Below are 14,835 nucleotides of genomic sequence, written 5' to 3'. Positions count from 1 at the left end.
GTAACCATAGACTCGCTTCACTCGACCGTGACACAGGTTAAGTGGGGAGGTCACTGTGTTGGCCAAACACAATCGACAGTCCTAATGTGGGGGTTAATTGGTTGTTTGGTGACTTGTTCTCCCTTCTCATCCCCTCCCATAGACGGATGTGATGCACCAGAATGTATTTGATTATGTACATGTGGAGGAGCGGCAGGAGTTCAGAAGACAGCTCCACTGGGCCATGAACCCCGGGCCCCAGGGGGCATCCCTGAACCAGCACTCGGCCACAGTAACTGGTGTGTAGATAATTACCTCTGTCACTCTGTGGAGCCGATAAACACTGCAGGAAAGCCCCTCATCTTCACATGCAACTTGTCATTTAGATTAGTTTCCATTTATTACCATTTTGAAGAGGGACACAAGGGTTAGTACATTAGTTATTGTATACAAGACACAGACAGAAAGAAAAGATACTGTATTTAATTTGTACTTTGTAATACTATCCTAAAACCTCTCACAGTAATATTGGTGGTTAGAAGACCAAAACAAATATAATGGATTGTATTTGTTACATGGGTTGTACTAACAGAAATGCTGTGGCTGTCCTGTAGATGATGATTTTGTGATGAGCAGTCTCTTTAACGCCCTGGAGCCTGACGGTGTTCCTCTAGAGCTCACCTCTTTCCTGACTCGCTGTTTCATCGCCCGGGTCCGCTGCCTATTGGACAGCACCTCAGGCTTTCTGGTGAGTGAGTACCGCGGCTCACACAAGTATCTGGCAATATCAACTCTTACTATCGTCATTTACCATTGTGCTCAACACAGTATAAAGTCAGTTCTGTTTTGTGGGAGATATCTTGAATGTGTCGGTGCTTTACAGTAACACTAACCTTGCCTCAACACCCAAAGAGCAGGTGCACATACATAACTGAATATATTGTCATTTACCATTGTGCTCAACACAGTATGAAGTCAGTTCTGTTTTGTGGGAGTTCTATTCAGTTATGTACGTGCACCTGCTCTTTGAGTGTCGAGGCAAGGTTACAGTTACTGTAAAGCACCGACACATTCAAGATATCTGTTCATGTAAAAAGTGTTTTATAGATAACTTTGATTGATTGATTGATGGATGTTTTGGCAGAGCATGCAGTTCCAGGGCAGCCTGAAGTTCCTGCAGGGCCAGAAGAAGAAGACAGAGTCCGGGGCACTGCTGCCCCCCCAGCTGGCCCTGTTCTGTGTGGCCGTGCCCCTCATGATACCCTCCATCACAGAGCTGAAGATGAAGAACATGACGGCCAGGAGCAAGAACAAGGGCCCCGTCATCACCACACCGGATAAGCACAGGTAAGCACTGTGGGAGTGGTGTGCATGGGGAGAGCTGAGTAGTGAGCACTCTTCCTCAAATACTGTGTGTCTATATCAGGGTTTCTCAAACTCGGTCCTCGGGACCCCAACGGGTGCACGTTTTGGTTTTTGCCCTAGCACTACACAGCTGAATTCAAATAATCAACTAATCATCAAGCATTGATCATTTGAATCAGCTGTGTAGTGTTAGGGCGAAACCCAAAACGTGCACCGGTTGGGGTCCCAAGGACTAAGTTTGGGAAACGCTGGTCTATATCATGTTTTAACTAAACTTGATAAAGGAGCCAGGCATGGACACCATTTCGTTTACTATCAATTTACAATTCAAGACATGTTTATTACACCATCAATTTCAGAATCAAATCACTGGGTATGCTGAATTTGGTCAAATGAGTACTTCATACTGTACACAACTAGCAGATTATATAATGCATACATGACCATTTATACATTTTGTCCCGGTTCCCAGTGACAAGAGGCATTGCTCCTCCAGAGGCTCATATGACAGCAGTGACTTACTGTTTCTGAATTGGTCCAGCAGCACTACCAGAGAACCCTGCCACTACACCCCATGGACACCCCTCTCCAAAGACGGCACCAGGTACAAGAACGACAGCTACTACACCCAGGAGGAGCCCCTGAACTTCTGCCTATCCTCCATGAGTGGTGGTCCCAAAGCTCAGAGCATGGATCATCCATGGGACATTCGCACAGGGTCCGCCATGCGAAAGGGCCCAAGCGGCACCTACACACCAGGCAGACAAAGCAAGTACAATCACCTGGGGAAGACTAGATCCTACAGGATGTCTCCAGGATATCACGCTAACAGACAGGACGCATCTCAGAACAAGCTGTACGGAGGCCTCCACAGCCCTGAGGTGGAGAGCTACAGCGAAGATGGCATGAAGACAGACAACAGGTACATGGGCAACCATCTTGACTGTTACAATGGCATGGTGTTGCCTGAGACGGCCATAAAAACAGAGCAGGACTCTGACTCAGAAAACGGTTGCAATATCTACGGCATGACCCAAAATAGAGCCTGGGTGGGGAACGAAAAGCGCTACATGGGCTACTCAGAAGAACCACAGGTGAAGTCAGAGGCTGACTACTATGAACAATACACCACCTGCCAAAAGAACAAGACCAACATGAGCCCAACGCTCAATGGACACCATAAATACTTATATACAGCGGGGAACAGGGCTCAGAAGGATCATAGGATACCACACTCAGACACTCTGTGTAGCAGTCAGGGAGAAAACTGTACGGACATCAGTGTATATGGCTACATGCAGCAAGACAACAAACTGAACTACGAGTTCAGGAATCACCTGGTCCACGCTATAAAGAGGGAACCCATGGACTCACCTCCATGGTCTGACAATGGCCATGACATTAGCCAAATACCCATGCAGAGAAGTATGATTCCCAACTCATCAATGAATGCTATTGTATACAAACCAAACCCATATATCTACATGCAATGAGCTCAAGGGACAATCTTAAAAACCATCTGGACTCCACCTTGCTTCTTTATTGTATTGATTCTTAAAATAGCAGGGTGGGTGGTTATTTATACTCAACTCAGGTAATCAACAGTGTTACAAAGCAGAAAGATATGGAAGCAATGGAGAGATGTTTTTATATGACATGAATATGACATGCAGAACCTACTGCAATTCACATGAGTTCTACATTTGTTTTTAAACACATTTCATAACTTCTCGTTTTTAAACCAAGCCATGTCACCTGTCATGTCAAATTAACTGTATTTCTATTCAATGCATTTTACCGCAAATGGAACAGAAAATACATGCATTGATTAATTAAATTGGGGGCTCCTGAGTTGCGCAGCGGTCTATGGCACTGCATCGCAGTTCTAGAGGCATCACTACAGACCCTGGTTCGATCCCGGGCTGTATCACAACCGGCTGAGATTGAGAGTCCCATAGGGCGGCGCACAATTGGCACAGGGTCGTCCGGGTTAGGGGAGGGTTTGGCCAGGGTAGGCTGTCATTGTAAATAAGAATTTGTTCTTAACTGACTTGCCTAGTTAAATAAAGGATTAAAAATAAAACATGTAATGTAGTTTATTTTTCATTGATTATTCAGATGAACATAAAAATCCTACTAATTTCTTTGCTTTGATTTATAATGTGATTGATTGTTCAATGTCCATTGAGTCATGAACCTTTATGAATGAGATACTGTATCTTCATTGTTTTTATTCATGACAGGTTGAATTAATGTATTATTTTAACAGTGAGTTTGGCAGTTTTGTCTTATAAAACAGTGTTACAAATGTAAATTAAACAAAGCTTCACCTAACAGCCATTTACAAACATTAATGTCTAAGATGGTCTCTGAGCATAATAATGTAAAAATGTATTACACAGAAATACTGTTAATTTAAGTTTGTGGTCCAATGTAATATTATTTGTCAATGTTTGTAAAATTGTAGTACATTCAAAATAAATGTTAGAAACTGTAACTCTATTTTATGAAGCCAATTTGTTATTATATTTTGAAAAGGAAAAAATATTTGAAACTATGACATGTCCCCTTATGCATTCCATAGCTGCGTGCAGCAGTCTCTACGGCATTCTTTTATGGCGTTCGTTTTTTAAAAGAAAGCTTTCCGAGCTCTTTCGCTTGCATTTGTCTTTATTTAAAACTATTATGCAAATGTAAATAATGGAATTCCAGCTCTTTTTTTTAACAACTGTTGGTAATGCTTTTTATTGTGTATTTATTGTAAGTACTTTACACTGAACAAGAGAGAAACATAAGGTTTATCGTAATATATTGAACCAATAAATAAATAGAACAACCTGCGTGTTGCACTATAGCACATTTTACAGGAAGGACTACAGGCATACTAGTTTAAGATATCAATTGAATTCAATAGGCATCTAACATGTTTTGTTATTTAGCACAATAAAATCATAAAACAAGTGCAGATTATTATCTTATTTATTTGAACACTGAAAATAGTAATAAAATGCTGGATACAGACCTCCAAACAAAAAGAAAGCTATGATATTTATGAGGATTTATTCTCAAATAAACACTACATTTAGTGCTCAGTACATTTAGGGAATTAAAACCAAATTGTTACGTTCCTACACATTTTAGCCAAAGACGTTACAGTATGAAGATAGGCTAAAACTGCTTCTCCAATAGAAATCCCTGATCACGCGATGTCATGGCTATGCTCATGCGTAGGACTACGTCATAACGGTCGTCTCGCCCAAACTGCGCATATGCAGACCGTAAAATCAAAGCCACTCCTTCGATATAAAGTTGTTTTGGACGAAAATGAAAATGTATCAGTTTCTCACTCTCACGAGCTTGTAGTTATAACAAGGTCAACTACTTAAGACATTGTCTCGAATCTAGATTGGGCTTTCAGATTTTGAGAAAATTAACAACTAAGGTCTCATTGACTTCTTATACCCCAAACCCCGACCCGGTCTCTTTCCCCAGCGTTCCCGGAAGTCTTGCGATGTTATGCCTCTGGGTTTAGAAACTGTGTTGTAGCTAATGACTTGTATTTATAGAAATCAACGGTAACATAAAATACAGTTGTGAGAAATTGCATACTCTTTCAAAAGTCGCGCACACATGATCATCTAAAGCGCGCTGTGCTGTCAGCTGCTACTGGGGCGGCGCATGAGAAAGGTCAACCAGGAACTGAACCAGGAGAAGCAGTGTTGGATTTGAAATGAGATAATTTGAACGACAGTTTACCTATTCAAACGTATTATTAGAGTTGGTAAGATATTGGATTTGTTCATATTACATTTCAAATGAGTCTTGTACACGGGCTAGCGTTGTGTTTACTGATTGGGCTGTGTGTGTGTCCTTCCTCTCGCCAACCTAGGCTGCTAGCTGTCTAGCTTACCATTAACATGGGCTGCTTTCTAGTTAGTCAATATGGGAGAGACTTTAAGCACACAGATGACGCTTAAACCGACTAGCAAAAACCTAAAACTGACTCTAACCAAATGTTTATAGATTATGAAATAAATTAAAGATCGGTTTGGGCATCAGGCTTGTCCTTATAAGGTTAGTCTTTTCCAGTCCATATAGCTAGCTACTGTACTCTAGTAAAATGCATTTGAGAGACATTTGAGTTTGCTTGCCAGATAGTAGTTGTAGTAGTTGTAGTAGTAGTAGTAGTAGTAGTAGTAGTAGTAGTAGTAGTAGTAGTAGCAAGCTAGCTAGCTAACGTTATGCCAGCAAGTAGCATTATCCAAGGCAGCTAAACGTTAACGTTACCCAATGCAGTGGGCACTCACCTCACACAGGCACTGTCAGTATTAATGGTTTAATAACGCAATCGACCTGATATAGTGCCTTGCAACATTTTCGTCGTAATCACGTGTAACGTTCAGTTTCGTGAGCATCTTGATCTTTGACAGACCCAGCTTGGCGTTGTTGTCATGGAGGACACGAACAGGGAGGCTGTTGCTACCGCCGTGCAGAGGGTGGCAGGGATGCTGCAGCGCTCGGACCAGTTGGACAAAGTAGAGCAGTACCGCCGGCGAGAGGCTCGCAAGAAAGCTTCGGTAGAAGCCCGACTGAAGGTAGAAAATGATGACGCTAAGAAGACATGAGATACATTCTGTACTTCCCTATTGTTCATAGAGCTTTCGTCTGAATGAGAGCTGTAACGTTATATATATTGTAAATACATGGCCCAGGCCTGAAACACCTTACCTGGTCTCTTTCCCTCTCCCCAGGCTGCCATCCAGTCCCAGTTGGACGGTGTCCGCACAGGGCTCAGTCAGCTGCATAATGCCCTGCGCGATGTCAAGGACATCCAGAACTCCCTGGCAGACGTCAGTAAGGACTGGAGGCAGAGTATCAACACTATTGAGAACCTCAAAGATGTGAAAGACGCCGTTGTCCAACACAGTCAGCTTGCCTCAGCCGTCGAGAATTTAAAGAATATCTTCTCAGGTACGCTGCACAACTACTACATGTGCCTCAGAGATCAATTGGGAACTGTTATTGTTGTCTCTCTTTGCATTTGTGTACATGGAATGTACTGTTACAAAGTATTAATGCGTTAATATACAGTCAGGTACATAATTATTGGCACTGTGATAAAGATGAGCAAAACATACTGTATAAAATAAATAATATAAATTCTGAGCTATATTGTGTGCTAAAAACAAAAGGGAAATTATATTATTTTATAGTAATACAATTGCTTAGAGAAAGAACATTTGTTTAACAAGTAATAAAAAACTATCTCAAAGATGGAGGCCAAATTTATTGGCACCCCTGTTTTCAATACTCTAGCATCCTCCCCTTGAACACATTGGGAGGACCATTCTTCCATAGAGAATCTTTCCAGATCCTTGATATCCTTCGTCTGCCCTTATGGACTGCCCTCTTCAATTCAAACCACAGGTTTTCAATGGGGTTCAAGTTCTGAGACTGAGATGGCCATTTCTTTGTGGATTTTGATTAGCGCTCGGGGTTATTGTCTTGCTGGAAGATCCAGTTGCGGCCAAGTGTCAAGAGGCAACCAGGTTTGGTACTTGGTAAAGTTCATGATGGCGTTGACCCCAGGACCAGTGGAAGTAAAATAGCCCAATAACATAAAAGATGCGCCACCATAATTTACCGTAGGTATGAGGTACGTTACTGCATATGCTTCTGTTTTTCATGGCCAAACCCTGACCATCTGACCATAGCACCAGATTCAATCCAAGTGCCAATGCTGTTTTACAAACTCTAGGCAGTGCTATGGTCAGATGACATGAAAATAGATAGAGCTCTTTTGCCCTGCACACAATTGGTGGGTTTGGCGTAGAAAAGTACCTCATACCTACAGTTAACATTTGGTGGTGCATCATTAACTATATCAAATACCATGACATTTTAGCCCAAAACCTGATTGCCTCTGCCAGAAGGCTGACACTTGGCCGCAAGTGGATCTTTCAGCAAGACAACCCCAAGCACGCATCAAAATCCACAAAGAAATGGTTCATTGGCCACAAAATCTGTCTCTGGACTTGAACCACTCCAATCTCATAAAATATTTTAGAGAAAGGCTGTGTCGTCATCTTCACGAAGGAGCTGGAGTACTGAAAATAGAAGCCAATCATTTTGACCCCTATCTTTTTAGATGTTTTTAATTATTTGTTAAACTAACTCTCCTTCTCTGAGCAATTTTATTAGTATAATATCATTAGCACATTCTTTAGAGCATGCAATATAGCTCAGTACTTGTATTATCTATTTTATACAGTCTTTTTTGCTCATTTTTATCAAGGGTGCCAATAATGATCTACCTTGCTGTATACCATTCCCCTTCTGTGCAGTGCCTGAGATAGTGGCAGACACCCAGGTGCTGATTGAGCAGGCTGAGCTGCTGGAGGCCCATCGTAAACTCATGGATCTGGAATGCTCGCGGGACGACCTCATGTATGAGCAGTACCGAATGGACAGCAAAAACACTCATGACATGAACCTGATCCGCAACTACTTTGGCGCGGTGCAGGGCCTGTCTGACGACCTGGCCAAGCAGCTGTGGATGGTGCTGCAGCGCGCCATGGGCACGGTGCGCCGCGACCCCACCATGCTGGTTTCAGTGGTGCGCATCATTGAGCGTGAGGAGAAGATTGACCGGCGCATGCTGGACCGCAAGAAGCAGACGGGCTTTATCCCCCCAAGTCGGCCCAAGCGCTGGAAAGAGAAGATGTTTGAGGTGCTGGAGGGCACGGTCACCACACGCATCGAGGGCAGCCAGTCGGTGACGCGCGAGGCAGACAAGATGTGGATGGTGAGGCTCCTGGAGATCACCAGGAAGTACGTGCTGGACGACCTGATTGTGGTGAAGAACCTGATGGTGCAGTGCTTCCCGCCACACTACAACACCTTTGACAGGTTTTTTAAGCTGTACCACAACGCCGCGTCCATGCGGGTGCAGGAGCTGGCTGCAGAAGACCTGGAGGCCAACGAGATTGTGTCCCTCCTCACCTGGGTCCTCAACACATACAAAAGGTATCTTTTCTCAGCCCGTATTCACAAAAGAGGCTCAAAGTAGGAGGGCTGATATAGGATCAGTTTTGTCTTTTAGATAATATTGATTATGATTAGGCTATGGACATGGAGGACCTGAGCCTAGATCGTCTCTCCTACTTTGAGACACTTTTTGAATACCAGGTCAGGCTCTGATCTGCTCTCTCTGTGGCTCATGTAGCATCAGTGATAACTGGGCACCAGTCCAATCAAAGCTCAGTGGAATATGCAGGAGTTTCCTTACCCTGCAAGCAGTTATTGACAAGGTATGACAGAAATCCATGCTTTGGTGTGTAGTTTCCCTGACACTATTTCCAAATACTAACGTTTTAGCATTTGTGGCACAAATCCCATTAAAGTCATGAATCCAATATATTAATATTTTAGTGACTTTGCTGAGCTTAGCATTTAATGTTAGATATTTTCAGATGAATAATGCTAATATCGGTACCATGACTTGAATGGGATTTGTGCCGCAAATGCTAAAACATTAGCATTTGGAAACATTTCCAGGGAAATAAAACCAATGCATGGATTGCTGTCATGCCTTGTCCATAGACTGCTTACAGGGTTTGGAGACCAATGTAATTTGGGTGAACTATCCCTTTAACCTCTCCTCATTTGTGTGTGGAGTGTTTCTCAAAATCATTAAATTGATGTAGGAAGAACATAGGCACGGAAATACTTTTGTACTCTCCATATATGGGACGGACTTGTAAGTGCTGCAAAGAGCAATTAACTCAATATTTAAAGCTAAACAGTCCCTAGGCACGAGAGGGAGGGCATAGCATGTAATCTAAGCAAAATTGGTGTGGATAATCCAATGACAGGATTGAACGGAGAAAGATGAATGTACTAATGCATTCAAAACACAAAGAACTTCATATCCAATTCAGACACAAGCATCAGCCAACAGCTACTGTGGAAACCACAACCACTGATTGGATGAGGCTGTGTAATTATAGAATTATAGATCACTTATATTCACAATGATTTTCTGAGTGTTCGTGTGTTTACGTGCGACTGCTTGTGAGAAGCCTGTGTTTATAGGTATCTGTGTGTATAATATGGATTCAGGCATTGCTGTGTGTGCAGGTGCGCGAGCATGCCATATTGTGTGTCTCTCTGTAGCTGTATGTTTGTTACGTTCAAATACATGAAATATATAAATTCCCACAGACAGTATAGTACAGGCTGGGCTGTGTTGCCATGTTCTCACGCCCTACTGTGTTTATGTGTTCCAGTGTGGAGATGATGGGTCACCAAGAGCTGGTGACAGAGTATGACATCCACCTGATGGATCCTCTGCTGCCTCAGAAGGTGGTGGATGAGCTTCTCAGCAAATACGTCCAGACCTTCACTGTGAGTCCAGCCAACACACACTCTGTGATAGCAGCGACATACTCTATGGCGGCTCTTGTCAGATATACAACTCTCTCTCTGCATCAGTAGACAAAGATGAAGCCGCCACTAATTAAATGTTTCATGAATTATTAAAGACAAAGGTCACATGGCTCTGGCTGACTCTCTCTCTCACCCTTCCACAGTCTAACATCACTGGCTGGCTTCGCAAGGCTCTGGAGACAGACAAGAAGGACTGGGTTAAAGAGACTGAACCAGAGGCGGATCAAGACGGATATTACCAGACCACCCTCCCCGCCATCGTCTTCCAGGTATAACCAGTCACCTCTGGCATCAGCCAGAATCTCTTTAACCCACTGGACTAAGTGGACTAGTTGCTACTACAGTAGCGTTACTATACTAGACAATGTGTATGTGATAAAATTAGGATCTGAGAATTACAGTGAGTCACTAGTGTGTACTGTAAGTCTATTGGAAGGGGGACCATCATCTGACATGTTAGTTTTTCTCTCATCAGATGTTTGAGCAGAATCTCCAAGTGGCAGCTCAGATCGACGAGACCTTCAAAGAGGAGGTCCTGAAGCTCTGTTTAAAACAGATGAATTCATTCCTCATCAGGTAACATGAATTTCATAATGTTGTGTTAATAATTGTGTAGTGATTAGTCGTTTACATTGATGGCAGTAAAGGTGTGTTACAGAATATCAGGGATGGATTGCTATGTATATGACATCTACAATTGTCTTCTATTGCTGTTCAGGTACAGGGAAGAGGCGATCGCCTACAAGGAGGACCACTTGAGAGACCGGCAGCTCCCTCAGTGCTACGTCCAATACATGATCGCCATTATAAACAACTGTCATACATTCAAGTGATTCCCATTTGACAATTCCCTGTAAATAAGAATGTCTTCTCTAACCTAATGCGGCTAATGTATATCTAACCGTACCTCTGCTCCTAGGGAGTCTATTAACAGTCTAAAGAAGAAATACTTAAAATCTACGGAGCCCACCCAGAATGATGCTGCCATAGAGAGGACCCTGAACGACGTGGCCAAAGATGGATGCCAGTTTCTACTGGATGAAGTATTCCTGGATTTGGAGGTTAGAACAAAGTGTTTGTGGACATATATTTTAAGCTCATTCGTTACTGTTCTAGTGTAATATTTGACAGAATGTTGCCATGAACACGGTTCTGTTGTATTTGATTGGTGATTTTGCTCTCCACAGCATCATCTCAGTGAGTTGCTGACCAGGAAGTGGTTGACGGGGACCCATGCAGTGGACACTATCTGTGTGACCGTCGAGGATTACTTCAATGACTTCGCCAAGATCAAGAAGCCTTTCAATACGGTACATGGAGAAATCAATCAATTGATATAATCATATCAAATGAAAGGCTTGGACAATTGATTGATCTGGAGAAATCCACACATTTTGCATGTACAAATTGATAGTGGTCATCCTGTGTGTGTGACTGAGTATGTTGTATGTGATGTGTTTAGGAGATGACCAGCGAGGCCCATCGCAGGGTGGTGGTGGAGTATATCAAGGCAGTGATGCAGAAACGGATCACCTTCAAGAATGCAGATGAGAGGAGGGAGGGAGCGGACAGGATGATTAAAGAGGCTGAGCAGTTCAAGTTCCTCTTCAGGAAACTCACTGCTGTGAGTGTTTATTTCCTGTTACAGGAGTGGTCTCTTTTCCAAGGAGATGCTCAGTAGAAACTACATGCATCTTGATCTAGTCTTTCAGCAAATAGTTAGTCACGATTCATCATCTTTGATGTAAGGAAGACTGCCTTTCTCTGATAAGTCCATACGCTGATACTGTTGCTGATTTTTACCGTTTGTTTGTTCTGTCTCTGTTCTGCTCCAGGGTGAGGAGACTGACCGGCTGTGTGATGCCATCGCTGCTATAGCTGAGGTGTTTAAACTCACAGACCCCACCCTGCTGTACCTGGAGGTCTCCACGCTGGTGTCCAAATACCCTGACATCAGGTCAGATCATACACCACTTAACACATAGGCTACACAGAGAATGAATGTTAGTGGGGTATCATGGTTTTCAATAGAATAACCTTGGCTGTAGGAGAAGTTACTTCAGATGTACTGTATAAGACACTACATAACCAAAAGTACATGTGGACACCTGCTCGTTGAACATCTCATTCCAAAATCATGGGCATTAATATGGAGTTGGTCCCCCCTTTGCTGTTATAACAGCCTCTCCACTCTTCTGGGAAGGCTTTCTACTAGATGTTGGAACATTGCTGCGGGGACTTGCTTCCATTCAGCCACAAGAGCATTAGTGAGATCGGGCACTGATGTTGGGTGGTTAGGCCTGGCTCGCAGTCGGTGTTCCAATTCACCGATCTCGACAAACCATTTCTGTGTAGACCTAGCTTTGCACGGGGGCGTTGTCATGCTGAAACAGGAAAGGGCCTTCCACAAACTGTTGCCACAAAGATGGAAGCACAGAATCATCTAGAATGTCATTGTATGCTGTAGCGTTTAGGATTTCCTTTTACTGGAACTAAGGGGCCTCGCCCGAACCAAGAAAAATAGCCCCAGACCATTATTCCTCCTCCACCAAACTTGACAGTTGGCACTATGCATTGGGGCAGGTCGCTTTCTCCTGGCATCCGCCAAACCCAGATTCGTCCGTCGGACTACCAGATGGAGAAGCATGATTCAACACTCCAGAGAACGTGTTTCCATGGCTCCAGAGTCCAATGGCAGCAAGCTTTACAACCACTCCAGCTAATGCTTGGCATTACGCATGGTGATCTTAGGCTTGTGAAATAGGTTTCCATGCTTGACCATGGAAACCTATTTCATGAAGCTCCCGACGAACAGTTCTTGTGCTGACGTTGCTTCCAGAGGCAGTTTGGAACTTGGTAGTGAGTGTTGCAACCGAGGACTGATGATTTTTATGCGCATACAGCACTCGGCGGTCCCGATCTGTGTGCTTGTGTGGCCTACCACTTCACGGCTGAGCCGTTGTTGCTCCTACACATTTCCACTTCACAATAACAGCACTTACAGTTGACCAGGGCAGCTCTAGCAGGGCAGAAATTTGACAAACTGACTTGTTGGAAAGGTGGCATCCTATGACAGTTCCATGTTGAAAGTCACTGAGCTCTTCAGTACGGGCCATTCTACTGCCAATGTTTGTCTATAGAGGTTGCATGGCTGTGTGCTCTATTTTATACACCTGTCAGCAACAGGTGTGGCTGAAATAGCCAAATCCACTAATTTGAAGGGGTGTCCACATACTTGTGTATATATAGTGTATGTGCTATCTACTCAAATTATTATCTGATGGCCATTGAATTTACCATTGTAGGCTTGATTAATTGTCCTTCAGTAAAAAGGTGTCTGTCCTCTGTCCCCATAGGGAAGAGCACATCGTGGCCTTACTAGCGGTGAGAGGGGACGCTAGCCGAGAAATGAAGCAGATGATCATTGAGACGCTGAACCAGAACAAGCCTTCCTACGCCGGCAACACCCAGCCCATCTTCAAGGACATCAACGTCCCCACCGTGACCATGTCCTCCTCTATGGCCGCCACTGCCAACAAACTGCTGAAATAACTAGATTCTGGAGAGAGATGGAGACACCTGGGTCGTATTCATTAATGCATAAGGTAGCAAATCAATTTAATGGAAAATAAAAAACAAGCGTTCATTATTGCAGGGTTTCCCAAACACTATCCAAACGTTCCCAAACTCGGTCCTGGGAAACCCTGCCTTATTGGACAAGTTTGGATAGTCCCTCCCTGTCTTAGTGCCTAGTGATTACGACCCTGTCACAAAAAAAACCTATTGCAAAAAATCATCACGAATCATGATTTTTCTTTTCTTTTGCACTTTTGAAACATATTCCACGACCTCCGATGAAAGGCTTGGTCCTTGAGGATCTGTAAGCGTATGATACTTGATGAATGAACCGTCGAACACTACCAAGTGGTTTTGTTACTGAAATGAGACCTTGCTCACACCACCCACCCCTCTATGCTTGCTTTATACAATTAACAGTTTGAAATTGTTTCAGTAAAACTTTTTCAGTGTGTGATGCTGAATGTCTGTCAGAAAATCTATTAAAGAAATCCTTTCCCCTGTCAGTCTGTACATCTGTTTTCCTAATTTACTCTGCTGTCAGGGAGAGGTGTTGACACGCTGAAACATGCCAAACTACTGCAAAGTGGTACCCACACTCGCATGGAATCATTTCATTGGTTGGCTCATTTGGTGGTTGCTGCGAAAGTTGACATTAATTTGCAGAAGCCGTCTGCTTACTGCATCTTTCCTCAACAATACCATCAAGATCTCTCCATGATCTCCCTCTGTCTGTGTGACTCCACTGCAGCATGCTGCCTTTTGACTTAAAGCAATGGGTACTATGCTCTCCTACTGCTCTGTGTAATACCTCTAAATGTTTAATCTGGCTGCACGCTATTTGTTATGTGATTACCCGAGCAGCTGAAGGGGTAGGAAGGCACAAACAGCCAGAGGGGACAGTTATCACCCTGGGTAGGGTAGCACAGCCTAGTGGAAGGAGAGGAACCAATGATGCAGTGACAGCTGCAGGGGAGGTGTGGGGCCAGCATTCCCATGGTGAAAGTAATCCCTTTTCCAGGAAGTTGTGACCATTCATAATTGTTATGGGGCATTTTACCATTGGCTCTCTGCGACCTTAGAAACACCCACTCCAAGCTGTGATTGGTGTCCGTTTTGAAACGGGGTAGTCCTGTGATATTGATATTTAATTGCAATTTGTATACTTTCATCAAAGCTATGAAATTAGGTATGATGGGGGTACTAAACATGTCTTTCCAAGTTTTCCATATGCTTCAGTGTGGTCCAATGAGAGGGCTGCATTTGCCATGCTGTGACTGAAAACAAGGCCATGCAGGGCTGTAGCGGACTAGAGCACGCAAGCCTGTGCTCTTGCATGGCACACACACGTCAGCAGCTCAAAACCCTAGATTACACACACACGCCACGGGGCGGGGCCTAGGTATTAGACTCAAATGAGACTTCTGGCAGCTCCATCACAGAATTATCAGTCACTCAACAACTGAT

General features: G+C 43.6%; 2 protein-coding genes across 2 annotated transcripts in view; both read left to right on the top strand.

Moving 5' to 3' along the window:
- The window catches only part of LOC120019830 (aryl hydrocarbon receptor repressor-like), a 32,754-nt gene extending 29,917 nt beyond the window's left edge, over positions 1-2,837 (top strand). Inside the window, exons 5-8 of the mRNA XM_038963244.1 lie at positions 143-278; positions 594-727; positions 1,124-1,326; positions 1,817-2,837. Coding sequence (XP_038819172.1) covers positions 143-278; positions 594-727; positions 1,124-1,326; positions 1,817-2,837 — 1,494 coding nt within the window. The remainder of the gene's footprint in view (positions 1-142; positions 279-593; positions 728-1,123; positions 1,327-1,816) is intronic.
- A 2,000-nt stretch (positions 2,838-4,837) lies between these two features.
- On the top strand, positions 4,838-13,874 carry LOC120020330 (exocyst complex component 3-like). The gene is made up of 13 exons (XM_038963907.1): positions 4,838-5,125; positions 5,775-5,939; positions 6,096-6,315; positions 7,689-8,370; positions 9,633-9,750; positions 9,936-10,061; positions 10,268-10,368; positions 10,511-10,621; positions 10,712-10,853; positions 10,980-11,102; positions 11,255-11,416; positions 11,628-11,749; positions 13,149-13,874. The coding sequence occupies exons 2-13, from the start codon at positions 5,796-5,798 to the stop codon at positions 13,342-13,344; spliced, it is 2,247 nt and encodes a 748-aa protein (XP_038819835.1). The 5' UTR covers positions 4,838-5,125; positions 5,775-5,795; the 3' UTR covers positions 13,345-13,874.
- The last annotated feature ends 961 nt before the right edge of the window (positions 13,875-14,835 follow it).

Source organism: Salvelinus namaycush, chromosome 25 (genome assembly GCF_016432855.1).
Source record: "Salvelinus namaycush isolate Seneca chromosome 25, SaNama_1.0, whole genome shotgun sequence".
NCBI classification, from domain to species: domain Eukaryota; kingdom Metazoa; phylum Chordata; class Actinopteri; order Salmoniformes; family Salmonidae; genus Salvelinus; species Salvelinus namaycush.
This window is presented reverse-complemented; position numbering and strand designations above follow the sequence as displayed.